The sequence below is a fragment of the Falco biarmicus genome, chromosome 13 (assembly GCF_023638135.1).
Source record: "Falco biarmicus isolate bFalBia1 chromosome 13, bFalBia1.pri, whole genome shotgun sequence".
Classification (NCBI taxonomy): Eukaryota; Metazoa; Chordata; class Aves; order Falconiformes; family Falconidae; genus Falco; species Falco biarmicus.
In genome coordinates this window covers 10347320-10372814 of record NC_079300.1, presented here as the reverse complement: position 1 = coordinate 10372814, position 25495 = coordinate 10347320, and the positions used below count along the sequence as shown (strand labels likewise).

Below are 25495 nucleotides of genomic sequence, written 5' to 3'. Positions count from 1 at the left end.
CCATATGCTCCAGATTTACTCCAGTTTAGATAAAACGTAATGGGACATTTCCAGGATGTTAAGTGGAGCTGCCAGCAAATTTTTGTAATGACCCAAATGCTGGACAAATTTAATGTAAGCTGGTATGGGATGAAACAGTAAAATTTTAGCAGGATCAACCAAACCAAGAGACCCCAGGTAACACAGCCAGCCTCTGAGAGTTGTGCAGCTCAATGCAAGAAATTTTACATAGATGCAATACTGTTAATCTTGCACCATATTTTCTCTAGGCTTGGTTACATTTGCGTTGTTTAAGGTTTAAGCTGGAAAGATTTAAGGGTGAAAAACTTTCAGTAAACCCACCTTGGGGATAGGATAAAATTATTCCAGTAAAATATGAAATGCAATCACAAAAATGTTTCAAATCAATCCAGAGGTATACCCCTCTTGTAAGGCTCTCAAAGTGAGAATTTTCAGACCAGAATTTATAGACAAAATATGTAAGCAGAAAATTAATTAACTCCAGGAAGAAAAGCCATATGATTAGCTATTTGTCCTAGAATGGATTAAACCAAAGGAAAAATGAAGTACTTGTTGTCTTCACTCTGTCAACTGTGCTGGAGAAGGAGAGGTTAGATGCTTCTGCTCCAGATGCTGAGTTATTACAGGGACAGGGTGGTTATGGGAAGTCTTCACGAAAGAGCAACACTCCGGGCTTTCATGAATGAAACAAAGTTCAGGGTGCCCTATTGGCTATTGTGAGCAGAGGCCACCTTGATCCTCTGTCATGTGTGTCTCAGGTAGAAGCAGGGACAGTGGAATTGCAGCACAAGGTGGCTTTGCACTAGCTGATGTGAAATAGTGGATCCAGAATTCCCCAGACTGTGGAGCCCCTTCTGCATCCTGTTTTGGGATGCTGGATGGAGACAGGGAGGAAGGAAGAAGCTAGGCTTTGTGATACCCACCCACATAGGCATCATCTGTGTTTATGACTGATATGACTAAGCAGCCCCAGTTGTGGAAGGTGCTATAAGTAAGCCAGTGGCAGACAGTATTAGCTAAAGAGCAACTAGCATCATCAGAGCTTTGCTAGTACTTGGAGGCTAATTAATTATTGAGATTTTATCTAACCAATAGACATCCTTTCCTGGGTTGCTCATGTGTAACAGTGATTCTACTAGGAATTGTTAAACCTGTACTGCGACCTTGGGGAGATCTGTTTGCAGGACGCTCTCCCCTCCCTGAGCCTTATCTGTTCAGTGACAAAGACCATTCCCGTCACTTGGTTATATGCCACCGCAGCAGTTGGGGCTGCAGTTCCATGAGATAAGGCAGGGCTGGGCTGACTCAGGATTGGAGCTGAGGTGTTGGCAAAAGGGACATTTAGAGCCAGTGTCCTTAATACAGACAGTTACTAAACATCCCTAAGTCCTGTTTAATCTATTTAAACTCTCTCTCTGTAAATTCTTCCCCAAAGTTTCACTGTTTAATCCTAAAATGAGATGCCCTATGGTGCCTATTGCTGCTGTATCTCTCTCAAGGTATGGCTGCTGCATTTCAGTGATAATGAAATGATCCCTCTGTATTGTTTTCTAATCTATTTAAACATACAAAACTTAAATAGACTATTGTTCTAGCTGCTTAACTATCTGCTTTATTGGAAATGACTGATTTAGTCATACATCCATGTAAAAATATCCTGTGCAGATAGATATACACAAACACCTGGAGTTTTACTGCAGATGCTGTTTCAGAGAAGCTTGTGTGTTTTCTTCATGTCTTTCTCATAGCTGTAAATCTTTAACTCTGTCGGCTGTGTGTTTCACAGTTATCTCAGCCTAGCTGGGAAGGAACAGAGAAAAAAGAATAAGGAAATGTGAGTGTGCTTTGGCTTTGTTCCCATATGTATTTTGAGCCCCATTTTGTACATGACTTCAGACTGCAAAATCAAAATTTTGATTTAGTACAGGAGGTAACAGAGACCTCCTGTTAAGGTTCCATCAGAAACAGGTCAGAGGTTGAAATACAAAGCAATGAGTCCCAGGCTGCCTTGTAGTTATAAAAGGTATTCACAGATCTCTAGTATTCCAAATGTTTTGTAAGTTTTTAATGATATCTTGGACCTTTCCTTACAGCAAGAGAGACCCTGGGAATGTTAAGCATAATGGTTCACGTATTAATTGTAAACAGCAATGCAATTGCTGATACATGTTAATAATAAGCATTTTGGGAAAGAATATTTCAAATGTGTAGATACGATGAAATGTGAGGAGCGGTCTGCCAAAGATAACAGTGAAACACCCAAACTAACCCACCAGACATTTGCAAAACAATGAGGTTACCATGAGAAAACCTTGCAGCTCAGACACCCTACAAACCTGGGTCAGGGGGGTTACTCCCATTACAGACGACAAGGGTGGTATCTGTGCAGATCTGGCAAGATGGGTCCCCTCGTCTGTGGTTCAGCTGTAGACAGGGATATCCCACTTGGATTCATGTTTCCGAAGAGCAGAAGACAAAGAAGTTGGGGGATCCTGGAGTCAGTGGAATTCATGTGTTCCTCTATGTATGCTATGACCTCTATGTGACCACCCCATACCCATTTCTCTCCTGGAGTTAAGTATACTTATGCTACAAAGGATGGAAAACTGGGCTTCTCTTTTCAGCGTGGTTTCCCACTCCCTTTCTTCAAATCTGTTGGATTTGCAAAGAGAGCTTGTACAGCCAACAGGCTTATTCCTCCGTTTTTCCCTTCTCAATTCTCACTGAGCACATCCCTTACTGTGTGGTGTGGAAAGGGGGCAGGGACTGGAACGGCTTTTCCTACCATACATGCCTGCATAGACGCAGACTTTTATAGCACACAATTTTAGAACCTGCCCTTTATTCCTTAAGCTTCCATATCTGAGGGTAAAAAAGAATGCTTAGTGTTCGGTGCTCTGTTAGGTATTAAGCAGGAATGTAACTATTTTTGTATTTCTTTTGTCCAAAGGTATAGCAGGAAGTCATCAAGTATATATGAAAACAAATCTGAGACATCAAACGTGGAGGCATCTAACAATAAAAACAGGAATTCCAGTCCCAGCGCCAGACAAAAGAGAGGTAGGGGTTCTGAGAGGAAGCTTTTTTGCTTCCATAGGGTAATATTTTTAATTTTGCCCACTCATTTCTGGAGTTTGATAAGGATACTTTAGATGTATGTTGTTTAAACCCAACATCAAAAAACCAATGCTACAAAGCTGAGTGACTGTCCCATGAAACTTCCTGAACACCAAAAAGCGGGTTTTTTTTATCAGTTTATGATTTTTTAAGTCTGATTTTTGTTGCATTACAGTTCTCTTTATGCTGCTTGTGTTTTTTAAAAATAGAATCGGGGGGGCAGTAGTATACACATGTTAACCTATATCCTGGCTAAGTTGGTTTCTAGCCATATTTAATTTTAAGATTGTCTGTGGACTTTGCTAATCTTCTTCTTTATGTGAAAGAAATTCTTTTGCCTCCTCTAGTGTGTAGTAAATAAATGGATATGTGGCCATTATCTGAGGGCATAAATACAGTAAAATATATTCCATACAATGTAGGTTAAAATGAACACTAAGAAGAAATGGGATCTCATCTGGCAGTAACAGGAACAGAAAATCTTACAACAGTAGTTTCTTTTTTAGGTAGCATTTTGAAATATTAGAGCAAAGAATTTTCTACTAAATAAAAAAGACAGTTGTGAGGTCTTAAGAGATTAATGTCCAAATCAGGCTTAAAGTAACATCAGGCCCCTTTATAAATGGAGATGGTAAAAAAAAAAAAAAAAAGGACTATTTTTTCTTTGTAAAATAGCCTATTCACCAAAACGTTTTTCATTGCGGTAAGTTTTCATTCCAGGAAGAAAGTTATGGATTCTTCATTAAAAAATCCAGTGTTGAAAACCTGTTTCAGTAAAAATTTATTTTAAAAAATATAAACTTTTTTTTTAAATTGAAAGAAATTGGAACGTTGAAAAGCAGTCGTTCATTGGAAATTCATAGACTGCCTTTTAAACAAATTCCTGGGAGAATTATTGATGTTTTCTAACCGGTCCCGCTTACGCACGAGTGTGGGAACTGGGGTTGCCCTGTGAGCTGACTGTCATTCTCCTGTATCGCGCTTTCTCACGGCCAGTGCCCAGGGCTGTGGCTGGAGCCCTGCCGGAGCCCCCCGCCCGCGGGGATGCGGCCGGTCCCCCCCGCACCGGGGCGCGCCTGTGCCGGTGCCGGTGCCGGTGCCTGTGCCGGTGCCTGTGCCGGTGCCGGTGCCTGTGCCGGTGCCGGCGGGAGCCCCGGCTCCGCACGGCCCCCAGGCTGCGGGTCCCCGGGGGCGCCCCCGGCCGGGTCCCGGCGGGGCGGGCGGCCCTGGGCAGGCACCGGGGGCCGGGGGCGGCCGGGGCTGGGGGCTGCCACAACGGGTGTGCCACCTGCTGACTGTAGCGCTCCCGGTAGCGATGCGGTTCACGTGAACACGGGTTACTTAACAGTAGCTCTCTTTCCGTAACGCAGCGGGGGAGGGCACTATGGGCAAGCTATTTCAGTTTCATTGTTCTTACGGATAAGTGCCTGCGGGTGAGTTCTCTACGTGCAGACCAGTGTTGTGTGTGGACCTGACCGGTAGATTCACTGACTTGAAGCCCTACGGGAGCCAGGTCCTGCAGGAACCTCTGGGGACCACCCACTCGAGTGCCCTGCTCAAAGCAGGGTCAGCTGAAGCAAGTTGCTCAGGGCTGTGTGCAGCTGAGTTCTGAATAGCTCCAAGGATGTCGACTGCGCAACTGCCTCGGGGACACTGTCCCAGGCTTTAACCGCCTTCACAGTGAAAAAATGGGGTTTTTTCATATTTTTAAATGGTATTTCCCATATTCCAATTTGTACCCGTTGCCTCTCATCTTATCACAGGGCTCTACTGAAAAGTGCCTGACTCCATCTTCTTTACTTGAAAAGATTCCCCTGAGCGTTTTCTTCTCAGGCTGAACAGTCCCAGCTCTCTCCCCCTCATGTCAGCCACTGCAATCCCTTAATCACCTTTACGGCCTTTCACTGGATTGACTCAAGTGTGTCCATGCCTTCCCTGTACGGGGGAGCCCAGGACAGGACACGGCACCCCAGGGGCGTCTCACTTGTGCTGGGTAGAGGGGAAGCATCACCTCCCTGGACCTGCTGGCAAGTCTGTGCCCACTGCAGCCCAGGATGCTGTTGGCTGCCTTTGCCTGAAGTATGCATTGCAGGCTCATGTTCAACCTGTTGCCCATCAGGACCTAGTTCTTACTATTTTTGGGAATGGCTTCCAGGGTTATTTGGTATACCTGCAGAATGAAGGAAAAGGTTAGAAATAACTCCGGTGGGGACAACGTGTCTTTAGAGACCAGTGTCTACTGGTCAGCCGCTGCTGAGAAGCTGTGGGGACTTGTGAAATCCTAAGGGTCCCTCAGGGAAGTGATGTAATTGCATAGCTGAAGAACTAACATATAAACCCACCCCTACACACATGCACTGTTGTACTTGCCGCCTGATTGTTACAATGGAATACTCTGGATTTTCTTGCTCTATGCAAACAGAAAGTAAATATATTTTCTATACCAGCTTCTGGATTCTTTATAAGCTACAGTATCTTTACAAAGATTGCCTCCCAGTGAGAGCAGCCATGGCAGGGAATGGCTCTTAGGCCGACACTGGCAGTCTGAAAGCCAAATGCTTCCCAGTTGCAGCTGTGGGCTTGAGCAGATGAAACCACTGCTCAGGGGCGGTTCCTCACCAGGTTCATCTGCCTGGCCCAAAGCTGCCATCCGGCCACCGGGTCAAAGGAGCTGGACCTCACCAACACAGTACTTCTGTATTGTTAAAATCTGTTCATCACACCCATCTACAGGCACCTCGGATCCTGGATTACCTTGGCTGCAAATCAGGAAGTGATGGGATGTGCTTTCCTTTGGAAGCACAGCTTGTCTCTCTGTTGCTTGTTGCTTGTTGCAGCGTGGGTTCACTGTCTCTTCATGTTCCCTTTGTACTTCTGGTCTTCATTTGTCCCTCTAATGATTTTCACTTGGCAGTGTACGAAATAAAGAGGAAAAAGCTATTGGTTAAATAAATTGTAAGACACAGAACCAGGCAGCCAACACGTGGCTTTTTTCCTGCTCCTTTGTTGTAAACCTTCTGTGTGTTACCTGCACACACAAAAAAAGGGGCAGATCTAGAATCTGGCAGGAGTGTGTGGATCTGGGGGGTTGATCTAGGGCCACCTGTTTCCTGCAGCGTAACCGAGGATCTTTCAAACCCAGAGTGTCAGGACATAGATCTGGCTGTGACTTAGCTCTGTAAAGTGACTGTCAGGCAGCATGGCGGGCTTGTTCATGTAGGAGCTTGGCATGTAAGCTTTGCTGGCATGGCATTCCTTACATCCCAGCAGGTCATGAGATCAAATGCATGACTGTGTGCCAGCTTCGGAGGCTGTTAGAAAGACTTCAGCAGGTAAGGCTGAGAGCACATCAGTCACAGGACTGATGACAGCAGACTCTTCGGTGCTAATACTGGATAGCAGAAGTGAGACTGCTCACAATGCTTGCTGTCTGTCCATGTCCTGCACTGCAAGGCTTCTTCTCTTATTTCTCCCTACAACCTTGCTGTTCCAACCACAATGGTGTGTTTTCATAGTAGAAGGCACTAGATGCTTTTTAATAAGCTTGCTGCTAAACTGTATTTTCCTTTGATGAGAGCTACATCCCTTCATGTGTTTTTCTTTGTTTTGTTGTTCTCCATTAAAACTCAGTGAGCCAAACTCAACCCAGGGGCTCTGTTTGGCTCAGCTGGTTTAATCACCCTGACCTCATGTCGCTTTTGTAATTGATTAGCTCTTGTTCAGCCTTGAACTGAATCAAAATTTATTTATTTGTTTATTTTTAGTTGTCATCCAGTGCTAACCTTTCCTTTCCCATAAGCTGAACAGCTGACCCTTCCTTCCTTATTTCTTTTCCCTCTCCCTCTCTCTCCTAGTTGATGCTTCCACCAGCCTTAACCTTGAGCGCACAGCGCTTGCTAGAAAGCGATTCACATTGCAAGGTCTTTCCAACCGCAGAGCTCCACCCAAAGGTAAAATCACCCCATGCAGCATTTGGTCTCTGGCCATCTGTCTCCCGCACTTCCACAACATTCTCTCCATCCCATAGTGCCATCCATCACTATTTCCTAAAGTGCTGCTGCATCTCACCAAAATGCTCCTGTCTGATGCACGCATATGGCTTCTCAAAGAAACTGTTACCAAAAATTGCTCCCACAGCAGTGTTGGCAAGGCAACCTTTGAGTTGACTGGTTGGGTGTTTTAGTGGTGCACAGTGCAAATAACATGTATTTCCAGTTTTTCTCAAGGGCCAAAGTGTGAATTTGTTTTAAACCACCAATCTAACTTCTTTTAGCAATTGAAGGGAAGAATATCATCTCTGTGTTGTGCTGCATGAGGTTTTTATGTGTTAATTTGCTTATTGGTTGGACCTCTTTGTTTCCTCTTTGTTTTTTCAAATATTGCTCAGCTATGGCCTAGTGGTTACACTGTGGAATGGGAATTCAGAAGATCTGGGGTTTATTGCCATTTCTGTTTAATTATGTTATATGACACTGTAAAGTGGTGAGCTCTGAGTCTTTGTGCATAAATGTTTAGAGGACACTTAATAACCATGAGTAGAGAGCATTGCATGTTCCTGTGACGGCTGTACAAGGAGCAGACTTTAGAGGAAAGAAAGAAATGTGAATAGAAAGTAAGTTTAATGACTATTTACAATCACTTTCTGAAAAGGTGATGTAATTACTCTTTTTATTGTTATTATATGGCTTTTCTCCTGTTCTGATAAATGATATTTCCTCTGGGAGAGAAAGGCAGAGTGTGCAGTGATGGAGATGAGCGGAAAGGAGGAAGAAGCAAGATGAAAGGATAAAAAGAGAAATACCGTAGCATTAAATGACAACGTTATAAAGTAGATGAGAACACACTAAGAGCCGGCACAGTTAACATTCTGGATGCAAGGTTAAAGCTGCACTTGGTAGTAAGATCCAAGATGGACAAACCAGTTCAATGTTCTGAATGCAAAAAAGGGAGTGGTTTTCAGATCCTGTGACTTGGGGAAGTCAATTACAAAATACAGATTTCAGAAATGCAGGATAATACTGTAATTCAGGCAAGTTTGGATCTGGACTTTTGGTTTGGGCCTTTCTTGCTCTTTTATCTGAATTTTTCTTGTCATGTGAAGTGTCATGTGTTGTATTCAGCATTCCAGACAGCAAAGCACAGTTCGGAAGAGTTCATACCCTCTAAGCTATAGGCGCTCTCAGCTCAAAGACTTGCTCGGTCTGGTTACTTGAGATTCCTGTGAAACACCTCCATCGCACGATGTCCCATTTCACTTTGTTGTGCTGTTCAGTTACTAATCTGGTCCTGGCCTAAAGGAAACCAGCTGGCAAATAGGCTGGATGATTTGCAGAGTGTTGTGATTTCTGCGGGCGGTGACAATGCAAAGCCATGTTAGCGCTATATGGACTGGCTGTTAAGGCAGATTGGAAGCTGTGAGAATCACAAAATGGTTTGAGTTGGAAGGGACCTTAAAAATCATCTAGTTCCAACCCCCTGCCATGGGCAGGGACACCTTCCACAAGACCAGGTTGCTCAAAGCCCCATCCAACCTGGTCTTGAAGAAGGTAACAAGGTAGTTAGTGCAATAAGCTTGTCCTTAATGCTCTTGACCCCTTTGTCTAAGGTTTGTTACTGGTCATGGCAGAAGATGGCACACTGAGCTGAGCATACGTTGGGTCAGACCCACTGTGTCTGTTCGTGTCCAAAACACGTAAAAGGGAAGGTTTAAACAATAAAATAACAGGACTAACTAGGGGAAAAACAAAATTGCCTGATGGATATCAACTGGCAGTGGAACATGAATGCTCAAAGCATTGCTGAACTGTCTGCCCAGGCTGGATATGATGGGGTTGAAAACGTATATAAGCACCTTGGTGTTTTGGCCAAAGAAAGCTGAACTCTGGAGGAGAAACTTTACCATCCTGCACTCCATCAGTGCAGAGACCACCAAGACAGCCGTACCAGAACGGGCACCCGAGTGTACGAAAGCCCACACTCGTAGCGCTCTGCATCTCCCCCACCCCTGGGTCAGGATTAATGTCCTTGTTTGCAGAACCAAGCTCATATTCCTTGGAGGTGGAACAGGGTCTCTAAGAGCACAGCGTGGTATAAATGTAGCCCAGCACTATAAGTATAAAGTGGAATTTTCTTTGTATTTTAATAAGGGCAGTTACAACAGTCTGAATGTGGGGTCATTCCATTGTAATTATCACTGAGAGCAGAGTTTAACCTGTCATTTTTCTTCAGACTTTTAGGAGGTGCGGATAAGGATGTACTTGAATATATATGCTTTTATGAGTAAATTGATAAGGAAGTGCATTGGCAGGTACAGAACTTACAATCTTTTTACAGTAGCCAATCTACAGTAAAATCACTGAGATTTTAAGGAGCTAATATGGTTTCCTGATGTTCTGGCATAATAAAACATTATAGGAATTGCAGTTCAACCAGTCACACAAATTTCTTCTCCACTGGAAACATACAGTGAATGTGACATTTATTAGGCAGAAATATGGGGAAAAAAAAGTAAAGCGAAACATTGTGTGACTGAACATTCCAATAAGAAAATGTGAAGATGAAGAATGGGAAAGAGAACTTTAAGATCCTTGGCAAGGAGATATTCACAGTAGTATAGTTCTGCACAGGATATTTAAACCTGAAAGATCAAATCACCTGAAATTTATTTTACTCCAGTGCTGTATGGCAGTTAAACACTGGGGGAGACCAGCAGGGAGAGAAGTAAGAGAGAGAGAAAAGAACATAGACATGGTAAGAGGAAGGGGACAACTGAAACAGAAAATTCCTCTGAACCACAGGCACCATCTAGGAACATGTGGGCAAAGATTCAGCAAAGCATGTAAGCATGTGCTACACAGGGGTTTGCGTGAAATAACTCTCGACCTACCCCAGGCAACTTTTCAGTGAAAACAGAAACAACTACTTAATTTTTACATAAATATTTCTTGGATGTTTTTAAAAATCAAAACATGAAAATCACAAATAGTTTTTGACAAATTGAAAACCTTCAACAGAATATTTAAAGCCATTTCTAATAACGTTTTCAACTGAGGTTGTGTCCTGGTTGAGTTAAGCATTCAAGTACCTTACTGAGACTTAAGATATGAAGCATGTGAATAGCTTTACTCATGTCTCAATGGACATACTCACTTGATGAGCGCAGCTTAGAGTGTTTTCAGCAGAAGTGACTAAAAAGTTAATTCTGAAATATTTGTAAGCAGGCAACTTTTTATCCCAAGTGGTGCTGCTGTAGTTGGTAGGTGCAAGAAGTGTACTGATGTGTTGTAGATGCGTAGACACAGTCTAAGAGCTGTGTGATGACCTCAGTGTGTTTTGAAACATCATGTGCTCTCTGAAGCTGGTGAACAGTTAGTCCATTTATACCTCTGATCTGGTTATGAAATATTTTGAGTAAAAAATGCTACTCACATCTCATACTGTAGTCTGGAGAATTTGTGTTTTCTTCTGAATGGGCTTTGAGAAAAGGCAGGATCCTGATTGGAGTAAACAAAAAAAAGTTCTGTTGCCTTCACTTTCTCCAAGGTGATTTGCACAGTGAAGGATGGAGGCTCAGAGATGCTTTCAGGCATTCACACAGTTAACTTCTAGAAATGACAAATGTGAGCTCCAAACCACAGTTTGGTTTTCGGTGTATTTCAGGTCAGTCATCACAGAACAAGCAGTTGTGTGTCTGAAATAATCCAAGCCTCATCTGTAAACACACACACCCCATTCTAAACATCATGCTCATCTCTCTGTGTTTTGTAGCTGTAGTTGTACAGTAGTTGGTTGTTAAAATATCAATTGGCATAACTCTCCTTTCTGAAGTATTAAAATTGATACAATTGGAATTTCTTTGAAAATATGTTCATATAAACTCCTTTCTGTGCTTTCACTTCATTGAGGGCATTTTTCCTGGCTGTTTTAGAGGAGCAACCTACCTTCTATTTACCTTTTCCAGCTGCTGCTTTACTTTGGACCTTGTTTACCCTTAGTGCTTATTAACCTCTAATTCTGCCCTGCATTGCATCTGTCTGTCCTCCCAGATCCAGAATCTAAGGAAAGAGAAGTTACCCGTCGCTTTTCCCTAGCCTCCTCCACCAGCACCACAGTTAATTCTTCTGCTGTGACCAAAGGTACCGTCATGCTGCTTGCTTAGCTACCCTTCTCCCTTCCTGCTGGCTGATACATTTACTGCCAAATGCTGTTATCAGAGTGAGTACATCAGGCTCAGTTTTTATAAATGCAGGAGGTTCCATTAGAAGAAGAGTCAGAACCAGTAGAACACCTGCAGGGAGGCAGGCCAAGACATTTTGAATGTATATCAAGGTGTTCCGCCAGCATATATAGTGACTCAGTTTCTCTATAATAGGCTTCAAGGAGTGGTTCTGGTTTCCATGGAAACTGGATTAATTTTTGGCTGATGTGGGGTTAGGTTTCCAACTTCTTCCTGGTTTGGATAAAGTGAAATTCAATAGAAATTATTTCTCTGTTTCCTTAAAGCTGTTTAGGATTTTTGCTTTCAAGGAGGAGAGAATCTCCTCATTGCTTAGCCTCAACAGACATCAGATGGTAAGAAAGCCTGAAATCAAGCCAAAAATGAAGTAGCAATAGATGCTGGGTTTAAGCATATTTAGCATAATCACAGTTATGATTAGAAATTATGTTTTCAAGGAAATTTTCAGATGTGTGTAAGGGAGCCAGGTGCCCAGAATGTACTGAGCTTTATGTAGTTTGTGTGGGAACTTCTGAAAGTTTTACTTCTGAGCTGTGATTATTTTGATAAAAGGCACTTTTACAAAATTTGCTTTAAGTTACTGCACCAGTGCTTATATTTAAATTCAAAAGCAACCCATGCATTTGGGCAAACTGGTTGTGTTGAAAATCAGTGAGGTTGTAGGCACCTATGCCTACGTGTCAGAGTTACAGAGTTCTGTTTGGGGAACAGAACATATGGTCTTACATCAAATTCTGAATATACTGTCTTTTGGCAGTTCCTGGAATGGAGGAACTGATTTGCAAGTTCAAGATTTGCGGGACAATTCACAAACTAAAATAGAAAGAACAACAGCTGAATTCATTTGTATAAAAACCTTTGCTATATATTTGTCAGAAAAAAAGGTTGCACAGTAGTTAGTGCATTCTAAATAGTTACGAAGGATACACACCGTGTCCTTGACTGTGCAATGAGGCTGTCACAAAATGAGAGTGTAGTGGGGTTTATTGGCAAAGGAAGGATGAGATATTTCGGCTTCCTACAAATGTTTCTTTGCCATCCTCTTCAGATTATAGCACTAAAACATCACTATGTGGAAATGATGGGTATAGCACAGGAGAAGAGGTTCTTAGAGCTTTCTGTCATTGGCAACAACTTCAGAAATATGTAACTGTTACTAAGTTATGGGAAGACTGAATTATTTCCTAATATTTATTTCCAAAGTTGGGGAACAGAAAGAAGCACTTATGTACAAAGAGAATGGGCAACCAAGGGTTGCTCTTTCGTGTGTTTTATCAAAGAGAGCATGTGTGAATTACAAGGAAATTAAAACTTCTTTACAGTTTCATATAAAAAAATCCTGTCCTAGGATCCTGTCTATCACAAAGCTGTTGGCAATTTCTTGGAATGCTGAGAAAACTACTTTTGTAATGATTTGAAAGCTAGAAAACAAAATCAGTGCTCTTCAATTAAGTGTTAAATAAAGCATGTGCTTTAAGGAAATACTTCAGATGACAAAAGAACCGAAGCTTGAGCCTTGTCTCAGGATCAGTCAAGTGCAGATCTAGCTAGGGTGTGTGGATCATCACATTCAAGGCTACTGCATACTGCTGTGTGCTGGTCCTCACTGCTGACAGTTCAGCTCTGTCACATCGCCGGTCCTCCACATGTGGAGTCAGGACACAGGAGGAGCACTGTACGTGGACCTGTGACAGATGCCCTCGACTTCTGTGGGGCACGAGCGTTGGCTTTTGTGGGCTCTTCCCCGCCAGCCTCGTGGGCAGAAAACCGAGACTGTGAGTTGCTTGCGTTAGTGCCATCTCCCGGACGAGAGAGAAAGCATCTGTGAAACCTGATGGGAAGCAGATAACATTTATTATGTCTTAATGTCTTTTGCAAAAAGGGATCTGTTTCCACATCACAGAAGTGTTTATTTTATCTTCACCACCTAGAATTTAAGGGTTGGTAATTTTTCCGGGTGAAACAAAGTATTAGGCAGGTAGTGTTTCCAGGTAATGGGAAAGCAAGTTTCTCCTTCAACAATATTTACAGCCTTGTGACTCTGCAAACTTCACACAGGTCCCCTTGTGCCTGCAGTTAAAGTCAAGAGACATGAAATAAAGAGTGACCCAACTCCCCTGGGGTTTGAAGGTATGAGTATTTCCATCCTGCATGAAAACCTGTTCGGCACTCTTTTGATATTACTCACTCAATTAACATCTCATCACTGCTGGCAGACGACACTGGAGTCCTTTAGGGATTTGGTGTCATTATCTGTTTAACTGTGATAAACACAGCTTGTCACCCCCTTGCCTGTCCCCTGCACTCATGTTATATTTACCAGCTTTCACCTAGGGATGGCCCTAAATTAAACTGTCTAAATTAAACAGACTGTCATCTGGATCTGGATTTTCTGCCTGGCTTCTACCTCACTCCATAGAGTGCAGCAGCAGGGAGAGAAGGAGCTACTTTTCACCTTCACCTGCATCTGGCTGCTTGCATCCCTCTTCCCTTCTTAGTATCTATACCTAATAAGAGGAGCAGGAGCCTAAAGACTACAGAAGAGGCTACTGTGCATTAGTATCCATTTAAGGTGCAGTGTTTCATTTCAGCCAAGCAAAATTTCCACCTATTTGTTGGAACAGACTCATCAATTACTGTTTAATAAACAATACCAAAGAGTTAAACTGGGAAGTTTTTCCCCAGCCACCAAAAGATCACCAGCTTCCATTGGCAGCTTTCCCCTTTACACAAGCGTTTGCCAGAGCATGTTGCCTTGTGGGGCAAAAGCAGTCAGATGTCCCTACTACAAGACAGGGGAGAGAGAGACGTCGGCTGAGGAATCCTTTCTTGGGATTGTATTGCTTTGCACAAAACCTTGGTAGAAAGGGCAGGTGGCCAGGTCAGTGATGGAATCAGTGACATACCAGAGCTATCTCCTGTGTCGCTCCCCACAGAAGAGGAAATTAGAACACAGAGGTTGCAAGAAGCAATTCAGAGACAGCAGGGGAAATAGTAGTTCTGCTGTTTGCAGAGTTTTTCCTTTTGTCAGTGACCCCTGGCACTATGTTTGGAATCATCCTGGCACCCAGCACCAGGAGCTGTGGTATTCATACCTCACTTTCCTCACTGACAGATACTTCTGATCTCAGCATACCATGTGGCTGCAGAGGTAGGTAGGGGGTATTTCAAGGTGCAAGTACTGTCTGTAGGATAAAGCTTACTTGGTCCTCACTGGTAGAAACCATGGTGGTACTGCACAACATCCCTCACGACACCGAGTTTCTTTAAGTAGGAAACAATGAACATTATCACCCCTTTACCAGAAGATAATACCGCTATTGCCAGGGCCCTGACAGAGTTAATAACACAAAGGATTTGATGTACATAGATAAAAACTTCCCCCACACAATTGCATAGCATTCATCAAGAGTGAAATCATTCACATCTGGCTGGAAAGAAGAGCCTCCCTGGTTCCCTCTCGTTGCTGTATGGATGGGCATCAAAGCCATATATCATCACCTACAGAATGATTTGAAATGCTGCAAGGAAGATGTTAAAAACATGTGAGCAAGCTGTAGCGAAATAGAACACTGCACTGTTCACCCAGCAATTATTTTCCTTAATTAACATCCGTATTTCTGTTTGATTCATTTGGCTGTTCTCTGTCCTTCTCAGACTTACAGTTTTTTCTGTGGAATGCTGCTGTCTTTTCACTCATTTGTGCTGGTCATGTGTCTCCTCTTTTGTAACTGTTGGACCCCAGTCCACATGTTTGTTAAAAAGACTACCAGTTGCAGAGGTGATTCAGGAATTCACTTTGGACTGGTTGTCTGGTCACTGTTTCACCTTGAAGACACAAATTGTACTTCCTGTCACAGATGCTTTTGAGAACACCATATTGGCCCAGACTAAATGTAATACTGGTTCTACCGCGAGACCTGTACCTAGATCTGCTTCACAGACAGGTAAACAAAATTAACACATTTTTCATCTCAATTTGAGAGTGTAATGTAAATTTATGATAATAGTTACTCTTTATAACTTAAAGAGATTTTTCTCTTTTAAATAACATTATTTCCCATGAAAGCATTGTAAGAACAAGGTATAGAAACAATGTCCCAGGTTCTGGTTCTCTGTAGGTCAGGCACAGCTGAAAATAATTCTTTTAACTGACGTGAGAGGGCTCAGAGTTTGATCTGTGTTATTTCACAGCTTGAAGTACGTAAAACTTAGGCTATTTCTTAGTCTCTGAAATGAGGATAGCAGTTCTGGAATGGAAGAGGAAAGCCAATGGATGTATTTGTAAGGAATCCTTGCTGTTTAGGTTTCTGCTTTGGATGCTTTCTACAAATGACAGTGGCAAAAGGTCACTGAAGCTTTGTCTAAGGGGGAAGGGGGATATCTTTTTCTTCTGGTGTTTGTATTCCAACCTGTGAATTTGAAGTACAATTGCTGTAGCAGTTTGAAACGCATTAGCATCTATGTATTATTGTACATTTAGACAGTTGTTACTATTTTGCTGGTGTGATTCAGCCGATGCAGAATACGGGGTCCAGTTCTGTATGCTGCATGGTCTGTAACTGAAATTGCCTCTTCTGCCTTAAAACTCTGTGACTCTTGTTGGTATAGACCTTGGCAGGGACACTCACAGCCGAGCACACGAATGCTGCTTCAGAGCCTAGTTTACACCTTGGAAAGTGCGGGTGACCTAACCACACCTGCAGGGTTACAGCTGGGGATCTGCCCTGGTGGAAGGCGGTCGCTGCCTCTCCTGTAACTGAGCCGCAGTGGTCGGGGGAGTCACCGTCCTTGTGTAACAGGAGGGAGAAGGGGCTGCAGAGCTGCATGACCACACGTTGCACCAACCAGTGCCTGTAGCAGGGGGAATGTACACGGGGAAGGAATAAATAAATCAACTGATAAACCTATTTCTCCCAGATCACAAAACTTTTCTGTTTACTGCCTGAACTGCCTGACTCGTGTTTTGTATTGTCTCAGGCCAGGTTGGTTGTGGGTGCTGGATTATGCATAATCCCACTGTGTGACCATCTGTCTTGGCGCCTTGTTGTCAGAGCACTGCTTTGCCTTGCCAAAAGCAATGGCCCACAGGCTGGAAAGAACTTGATTCAGCAGCTGCTCACCTCAAGTCCCTGTGAATCAGCTATTGCACAGCGGGTAGATGAAGTAGGAAGGCACATCATGATTCGACTGACTCCATTCAGTTTATATCTGTCAGGGCTGCAGAATCCCTCGGTAGATGCAAGGTCTGTTTCCTTCTAGCTCGACTGTAGTCATCCCCATCAGAAAAGGGACAAACATCAAGCGTGAAGGAAAGTTGTATCGTGATTGCCATCTGTACAGAAGAGGCCGAGTTACTTTTCCATCATGGGAGCCTCAGGCAGGCAGGTCTTATAAGGCTTAGCCTGAATTTCCCTCAGGACACATCCTCTGGGCATGCCTTTGTAAGGAAAGAGAGCAGCTGTTGTGCTTGGGCTGGATATCTCTCACTAAGTCCCTTCCACTGGGCTGGGGTGGTTTTGGGTGCAAAGCATGCAATAAGTCTGTTAACAGCAGAAATATTAATGAGATCTTCTCTACCTACCACCAAGGTCTAGTTGTCTTTTTGCCCTTGTTGTTTACTCTGTCCCTTCCCTGCACTTCCAGTCTGCTCCAGGGTATAGTCTTGTAAGTTGCTTAGGTGGTAATATCACCTTGGCGTGAGATGGAGATAAGAAGTCAACCAAAATTCAGTGGCTTTGGACTTCATTTTATGGGTAAACATGTGAAGGTAATCTGGGAACTGAATGAGCATGGCCTTCTGAAAACCATGTTGGCAAAAGTTATCATTTGCTACAGTTCTCACTCCTCAGAAATATTCCTGGTCCTTGCTTTTCGTACATCCTGAGCTGAAGTTATTTAGCAATGCTGAACACTCAAGGTGCTGATGGGCACGCACACTGTGGCCACACAGTCTGCCTTCCCGCAAATGACAGCAAGTGGTACATGTTTTTAGAGACGGAGTAATGGTTGCAATGACATTTTTATGGCAAAATCAGGGAACAAGCTGTAAAAAGGTACAAACAATTCAGTAAGCAGAATAGTGGGAAGCGAACCGGTGGTGTTTGTTTTTAAAAGACTGAGTCTGAAAGAGGCTAATGACTGATAGGTAACACTTTTTGTTTTATCTCCTTTGAAAAGGTTGGCCCAGCAGGCAAATGCCATCTCTAGACACATTTGAAGATTTTGAAGCGATCCCCTCCAGCACAGATGAACTCTCCAACTCTTCTGACTTGGAGGAAGAGACCAACCCTAACAATGTAATGCCTTTTTCAAATTATGCTGCCTTTCCCAGTGCAACCTCCTCTTCTCTAAAGATCACAATTTAACCTGTTGAAGTTTGGGTTCATACCAGTCTTAAATTCATGGATGTGTGGGAATACAGAAGGTGGGAATTTGATCTGGGGTGTTGGGAGGTTATTCCAAGGCTATTTTGTTGATCATTTGTACCCTAAAAAGTCACCCTTACTTGTAAGCTGTAGCTTTACCTGTTATAAAAGTGAGGAAAAACGCTGAGCCTTTAAAAAAGTAATTTCAGACTTTTCCAGATAACTAAACCTGGTGTCACAAACCTAATTTCTGTATCAGAACAACGGCTGGCCAGTTAATTCTAAAGCCTGAATGCACAGCATACTTTTGTCCTAAGTTTGAGTCGTAGTTAACCTGGGCATGGTAAAAGGAATAAACTGACAGAATTCCCTACAGAAGAAACCTCTGCCAGATTAAAATGTCTAATTCAGCATTTAACTAAACTCACTCTCTCGCACAGTGTTCTTTCATCCACAGTGACTGTATTTCTGGTGCATTGTTTCATCCGTTTTAGGGGACCAACCTTTTTCGGGTAGAAGGCAGTTTTGACAGCTGTTTCCCAGATTCTCTTACATTTGAGGATGGCGATTTGGTGCAGTTTGTGCAGGAAGGAGAGAACGGTCAATGGTAAGTACAGCAGAGACACCGAATTTAACAGGTACAACAGCCATAACCTCCTGGAAAAGATGGAAAATATTCAGAAGAATGTCAAAGCCTCTTCAAAATCAAATCCAAATCCCCTCACCCCGTTGACCACAATGTGAAAGAGGCAGTAGAAGGCATGAACATACGAGCAGCTTTGGTGGGCTTTCATCCCAAACGCTTGTGACACGAGCCTTGAGAGGACGGAGGTTTGCATAAAGGAAATGGAGGGGAATATTTGGGGTTTTGACACCTTTTAGCTGGAAAGACAACTGTCAAAGGCAGCACCCTGCCATAAGGTACATCAATAAAATCCCCATTCCTTCCACCAAGCTGCAGCAGTTAACCAGAGTGCATTTTTAGCCCCAAAAGCTTAGATATAAGATGAGATTGACAACATGGAATGAATCTGGCCCTCTTGAGCTCACACAAATTTTGGTCTATTTATTCTCTCTTGCTTACAAATGAGTGTTAGGAACTGACCTGGCTGGACATCTGAATTCTCCTTCCATGGGTAGTTTGGAGGAAGAAGAGCTGACCTCCTTGAAGTGCCTGTGCAGTCAGACCCTTCACTCAGAGCTGACATGCAGCTGAGATGGGAGCAAGTCCCATCAGATGAAGTAGGTGGGAAGTGAACACATCCACGCAGGATGGTATTGACGGAAGGGGGATGGACAATATGAGAGATTCATTTTCTTCAGCTCTGAATGTGGCCCAGGGTCTCAAACACAGGCCAAGGCCACTGCTTCCTTGTCACACAATCTGCTTGCAAGTGAGCTTGATCTGGGATACTGGGTCACTGAAACTGCTGAAACTTAGTCACCAGCTACCTGTAGGACTGCTCTGGGTCCTCTGCCTTCTTCCTTAGTTGAGAAAATAGCTGCCCAACATTCACCTCTAAGAAACACAACCCAGGGAAAGGGAAGTGGGGAAATTCAATGACTCTTCTCTGAATTTCAGGTTAGTGAAGAAACTGGTCTCTGAGAAAAGCGACTGGGTTCCTTCCAGTATATTGCAGCCAGCAGAGGGGGAAAGTAACAACCTAATTAAGAACAGCAATGCAGGTAACAGAGAAAATGTATTATTGGCATTTAATTCTCTTTTTCATACAAAAAAAGGATGTGATAAAAAGGATGTGATAACCAGTGTGTTTTCTGTATTAAAGGACTCTGCCTGAGTGTGTGTCCGTGCTGCAGCCTCTGGTGGTGCAGCTGAGCTAGCCTGCAGTTCGGTGCCGCGGGTATCACGGCTAGTTAGGCACAGCAGCTTACCTTGGCATGGTTTAGTTGTTTTCCCCTTCCTGGGCAGAATCCAAATCTCCCACCAAACTCCTGTGGCTACCAGTACCCAGGCTAGCTACTTTACAGCTAGCCCAAGTGTGCCATATGGCAGGGTGCGTTGTGACTGCAGGATAGCTTTCATCCTGGCTTGCGTAGGCTTTGGATTTAGATCAGCATCAGGGCTGTAGTTCTGGTCTAGGTTTGAAAACATTGAAATCGCCTGTACCATTACTGCTTTCATCATATTTCACTGCTGGCTCCAAAGGCTGGAGGAAGGGCTGCTCTGGCAAGATTTCAGCCAAATCAGCACTAAAAGTCATCCTTTCTCAGCGTTGGTTCTGACCTAACAGCCAGGCAGGTTGCACTGGAAAAGCTGAGCCTCAGCAACTCTGCAGATCAAAGTTTTACAATTTTAGATTAATTTTTACCCATCCTTAAATATAGTTTACCAAAAATGTGTCCTGCTTTTTCTTCTGGTAAGAGAAGAAAGCAAAATCTGGCACAGCCATTCCCTGGGGACCTGTGGTAGAGAGCTACCAGCATTTTATTCTGAGTTACTGGTTTCTTTGATTTTATTTTTTTTTTAAGTCAGTTTGTTGAAGTGAAGAAAAACCTTTTTTTGAAAGTTAACCAGGATTCTTTGCTGTGGTTTAAAGGGAGTTTGGTAATTGCTGCTCCTTCACCTCCACGGCAGGTCAGTTCTGTCTCCACCCTCAGTGCCTAACTACAGCTCTTATTTCTTTGGCATGTCTAATGCTTCAAAAGAAAAATAAATAAAGCCACACGCGCATTACAGTTAGTTACATGCCAAAAGAGCCTCCCTCGCCTTTAGTGAAGGAATTGGGAGGGCAATAGAACTGTGATTATTTATTTTTTATTTTATTTCAGGCTTTTAACAATGAACCTCAAGACTGTAGATGTCCTTTAGACTTACTGTAGTGACAATGCCCTTGTCTTCCTTTTCAGACATGTACAACGATTCCTGCAGTACAGCCTCAGTAGAGTCAGACACCAAGGAGAGCGAGGTGGCCAAGAGCTTCCCAGCAGAACAGCGGGCTGGCAGCTGAACAGCAGGACTGGCCTTCCTCAGGATCCCATCCATCTCTGTTTCCTTTGGGTGGACACTGGATCAAAGTTGCCTTTCTCACAAGCTCTGAGGTTCACAATTCACTCAAACTTTATCAGCATGAACACGTGAGAAGATCATGGAAGCTGGGAACATCAAACTTGAAAGGAGCATTAAACATCCAGAAAGCATCAAACCCCACCTTCAATATTAGAGGAGAAAAATGCTTCTCGCATTGATTATCAGACTGTTTCGGAGGATGTGGCCTAAATTAGGTCGACAGCAGAGCTGAAGAGTTACTATGCACGCACCTTTTGGCAACCTTGCTTCAACACCGAGTCACTGCAGAGGGATACATGCATGGTTACGAGTTCTTGCTCTACCGTGGGGTCGCCTGGAGGTTTTTCCATTTGCTTGCCTCTGGCTGTGCCTTCCCTGTCCTCCTTAATTCCAGCTGATGCATCACAAATGTGCCCTTTCTGATGATGGTCAACACCAAAACCATCCCATTTTAGGGTGGCTGTGGGAAGAAAGCTTCTGGCTTGGATCATCAGAGAGGCTTTGTGCAGCAATGACGTGACCACTTTTGCAGCGGCACAGTGAATGACCTGCTGCATACAGCATTACGTTGGAGACGAGGTGGCAACTCCTGGCTATGAGGTGGAGGTGCAGGGCTTAGCAGGGAAGCAAAGATGTGTGACAGCTACTGTGACGAAGAACATTTTGAACTCTTTTTACAATATAAGTCATTCCTCTGTCCCCTCTGCAGTCTGTGGTTGCTGGATCACAATCCTTTGCATTTGGTGCCGAGAATTCAATTGAATGCCATTTAATGTCATATGTTTGAGTAGACTGCATGCTTTTTTTGTGTGCTGGGCTATGGAATAGATACATTTCACCCCCCATTTGGAATATACTTAAGCATTGCAAATAGGCAGTGAACATTAGATGCTCCAATGAGTGGATAAAGTGTTGTTGTTAAATACTTATTTCCAGGACATTTGATTAAAGGACTGTACCAAATCTCTGCCACATAAGGATGTAATGTATAATATAAAGTGATTACAGATATTATTATTCCTATACAAGCCATTAGCTCATTTAGAGCAGCTGTTAAGGCATGAAGGCATTTTGATGGTAATTGGGTCTTAGGTCCCACATAAGCTGCTAATACTTTAATAAATTAGATAAGTATTGACAAAGGATTGCAGACAGGCAAAGATCAGCGTGGTAAACATGACCCTAGAAGCTCAAGAGTGAGTGATTGGCTTTCATCATTAGGGATTTTTTGTTTAACCCTGAGACTAGTGGTGCTCTATGTAAATAATAAAGGGGGCGAAAGCACTAAAAATGGAGATGAAGCAAAACCAAAACCTGCTCTTTAGTAATTGAACCTATGAGCAAAATAGTAGTAGAGTCTGTATCATTTCTGCTATCATCTTTGCAGGGACCTGAATGTTTTTCTTTGTGTCTCAGTGGAGGCTGGCATTGCAAATATCTTAGTGTGTGAGTTAGGATAGCTGTGAAGCAGGTAGATAGTCCCATTCAAGAAATGGCCTTGGAGTACGTAAAAGCTTATTCAGATTATGTTTGCCTGTGAAGGCTTCTTGGTTAATTATGAGTTGCACTGTGGTGGTTAATTCCTGTGGTTCTTCTAACTCTCAATATCAAAACTCTGTGATTCTGATGTTTTCCATTCATGACTAAAGGACCTGAGAGTTCTGTACCGTTTTGGAAGCTGACTTTGTCCTACAGCTTCTCTGGCTTGTGCTAGTCATTTACCTTAAAAATGACACAGAGGCTTTCAGGAACATGAATCCTATTAGTCTACTGTAGTTATGAGTATCTTGAGGGAAGAACTGATTCCGTTCAGTCCCCTAAGGAAACATGTAGTGATGTTTTCTTGTAGTGCAATTATTTTATCCTCTCCCTAAAATGAGTTCATTTTGGTTTCTTATTACTTTCAGTAATTTTTGCACAATCTGATAACAGTGCTTCTGTATACCCCTGCCCGAAGTATAGGAGAGGAAAAGGGTAGGGAGCTTTGATTGCACATTTAGGAAGGGGGGTGGGGGGTGGGGGGGGTGGGATGGGGAGAGGAGAGAGCGAGCAAGATGGGGAAGGGTTACCCTGGGTATATGAAACTGCCAAAACTAGGATTTGTGACATTGCTGACAGATGGAAAGATGCAAACTTGCACTTTGGAGTTTCTTCGGAGGAATCTCATTCTAACAGTGACATGGCAGTGGGAACTCTCTGTTTGAACTGAAGATGGAAGATCAGGTATTGTCAGTCCATTTCTTACCTCTGCTATGTGAGGGTGACAGTGTGATAGTCCTATATCCCCTGGTGCCTCGATATCTTCTATTCTATAACATGGGAGCTATTGGATTTCCCATGTGTCAAATTCTGATGCTAAATTGTAGCATGTATGCAGAAATGGGGGGCACCTCCAGGGGACAGCAAAGCATTCAACACCCTGTGTCCCACTGTGTCCTCCATGAGTGTCAGTGGCGGCATCCTGTGGGGCAGTCTAGAGCTGGAGCAGGCAAGAGGATTGCTGCAGAAGTGTCTCCTGTCTCCCAGCTCACCATCTCATCCTGACAACTGCAAAAGTATGGGCTGGATTATAACACTTATCCTCCCTACTTAGCTTTTGAAAACAATTTTTTTTTCCCTTTTTTTTTTATTTTCCTCGAAATCTCATATTTTATCTTGTTGGACCAAAGTCTGAATCACTTTTGCACCATGAATGTCCTGAGGATGACAAGTAACTCGCTGCCCTGTGGCTGTGTGCAGCAGTGGCACAGCACCCTGGGCTCACAGTGGTCTTTGGGAGCCGATTGTATCACAGTTATCCTCAGACACTCCTGAACCTGAGCAGGGAGCCCACAACCACTAACTGTGTCTTTAGCCTTCCTGCAGTGCCAGCAGGCCAAAGACAGCTGCCTGTTTCTTTCTTCACGTTCCAAACTCAGACCGTGCCGCAACCATTGCCGCTGCTGCTGGGAGGTGAGCGGGCGCTTTGCCTGCTGCCTGCGGTGCAGATGGTGAGGCGGTGCCACGCTGCGGGCTTTGCTTTTTTAAAGCATGAAGTTCAATGACAGATCAGGCTGCTGACATGTCTGAAAGCAGCCAACAAGAAGTAACCTTCTGGCTTTGCTGATGAGGCAAAATGAGGCTTGATGACTTTTTTTTTTTTTTAATTGTAGACAGGATAGCCTTTTAATAAGTGTATTTCTGTCAAGCAAGCTGATAATTAAGGGAATGAGTCTCCACGTACAGTCTAGAATATGATTTGGTAATGTCCAGCAAGACTAATGTGTACATTAAGGTATACTTATTCTGTATGTAGGTCTTTGACACTATCATTTTCAGGTAGATGGACATAAAATGATAATTTTCAAATATGAATTTAATTTCAATGTTGTTCAGAGATAACATAGTGACCAGAAAGTCATTTAAAAGTAATGGTTGCCACCAAGTTTCAGTTGTAGAAGAGACAAGGTCCAAGGTAAATCTGTACTGTGGCAGCACCTGTGGTTGAGCATCGTGCCCTCGCTGCGTGACCCGCCAGTCCGTGCCAGCTGCCTGGCTGTTCTCTCCGGGTCCGGGAAGCGAGACCTGCCCTCCAGGCTGAGGTTTTGACTTGGATCTCCTCCCTCTGCTCTGCTGCCATCTTCTGTGAAACTCGCAGAGACTTCACATCCTCAAAACTCTGCCCTCTGCTCAGTTGGGTGTAGTGGAGCAACAGACTCCTTCCTTGCTGGTGGCAATGACAAACAGGTAGGGGGGCAGCTGCTGTGGTACGCAAGTCTTGCTCTCAGTAAACCAGGCTGAAATGTCATCAGGCCTGATCCTCTCCTCCTCTCACGTCTAACCCCTCTGGGTGGAGAATCAGGCCAGTGGTTGTCTTGATCATCAACAGCTGTGGCCAAACCGTGTCTCAACACTGGCTTTCCTTGCCAATGGCAACAAAGCTGTGCGTATGTCTTATATTCTGGTTGTGTATGTGATGAAAAGCCATTTTATTATCCATAATTTTCTTAGACTCTTGAGATTTCAAACAGGATTGGGTATGAGAAAGGCCATGCGCTTCCTTTCCAAAAATACTCTAGGCCTAACTTCATATATATATATGATTAGAAATATATAAGAATAAGAAGAAAAAAGAGCCAAATTGTTTATTTCTTCTTGCGGCTGGAGCTGAAATAACTGCTAAGTTTTCCTCTCCCCAGCTGAGAATTGGTACAGTTTGTTTTTCTTACATATTTTCCATGGTGTTGATAATGATGTATTTGTATATTGTGACTGATGAGAGATAATCAGACAGGGAAAGAGCACAGAATTACCTGTTCTTTGTTTCCAGTCAAGACAGAATGTATGAATTTATTACAAGAAAAAAGTGTGCAAATGAACTTCCTGTAATTAGGCCATTCTGACCTGTGTAGAACGACACTTTGTTTGAAATTTATAAAAATGATAACTAGTACAAAACATTGTGGTTGATGTCTCTGTACGAAGTAACAAATCAAATGAGCTTTCTTTCTATTCAAAATAAACAAGTCTTAGTAAAGGCACATCATCACAGCTGAAAAAAAATCCACACATTTGTGCAATATAACTTTATTTGTCCAACATGCACGTCACAAAAGGCACAGCGGGGGTTTTTTCTGTCTCCCCTAGTCATGTTCCTGAATCCCTGGGACTCTCTTAGGACCCGAGTGCGAAGGTTCGCGCTGGCAGGTCCTTGTTGCGTGTGCTAATGATGCAGCCGTAAGGCAA

At 43.3% G+C, this 25495-nt stretch overlaps 1 protein-coding gene across 6 annotated transcripts in view; it reads left to right on the top strand.

Moving 5' to 3' along the window:
* The window catches only part of MCF2L2 (MCF.2 cell line derived transforming sequence-like 2), a 181064-nt gene extending 158299 nt beyond the window's left edge, over positions 1 to 22765 (top strand). For 3 of the 6 annotated variants that reach the window (XM_056358580.1, XM_056358579.1, XM_056358578.1), the window contains exons 26-33: positions 2972 to 3081; positions 11184 to 11273; positions 13433 to 13504; positions 15235 to 15321; positions 17555 to 17673; positions 18237 to 18349; positions 19325 to 19428; positions 20611 to 22765. In XM_056358580.1, coding sequence (XP_056214555.1) covers positions 2972 to 3081; positions 11184 to 11273; positions 13433 to 13504; positions 15235 to 15321; positions 17555 to 17673; positions 18237 to 18349; positions 19325 to 19428; positions 20611 to 20711 — 796 coding nt within the window. In that variant the 3' untranslated portion in view covers positions 20712 to 22765. Of the gene's footprint in view, positions 1 to 2971; positions 3082 to 6992; positions 7089 to 11183; positions 11274 to 13432; positions 13505 to 15234; positions 15322 to 17554; positions 17674 to 18236; positions 18350 to 19324; positions 19429 to 20610 lie in introns of all 6 variants that reach the window. The other 3 variants (XM_056358583.1, XM_056358581.1, XM_056358582.1) reach the window with 3 other exon arrangements.
* Positions 22766 to 25495: the final 2730 nt, after the last annotated feature.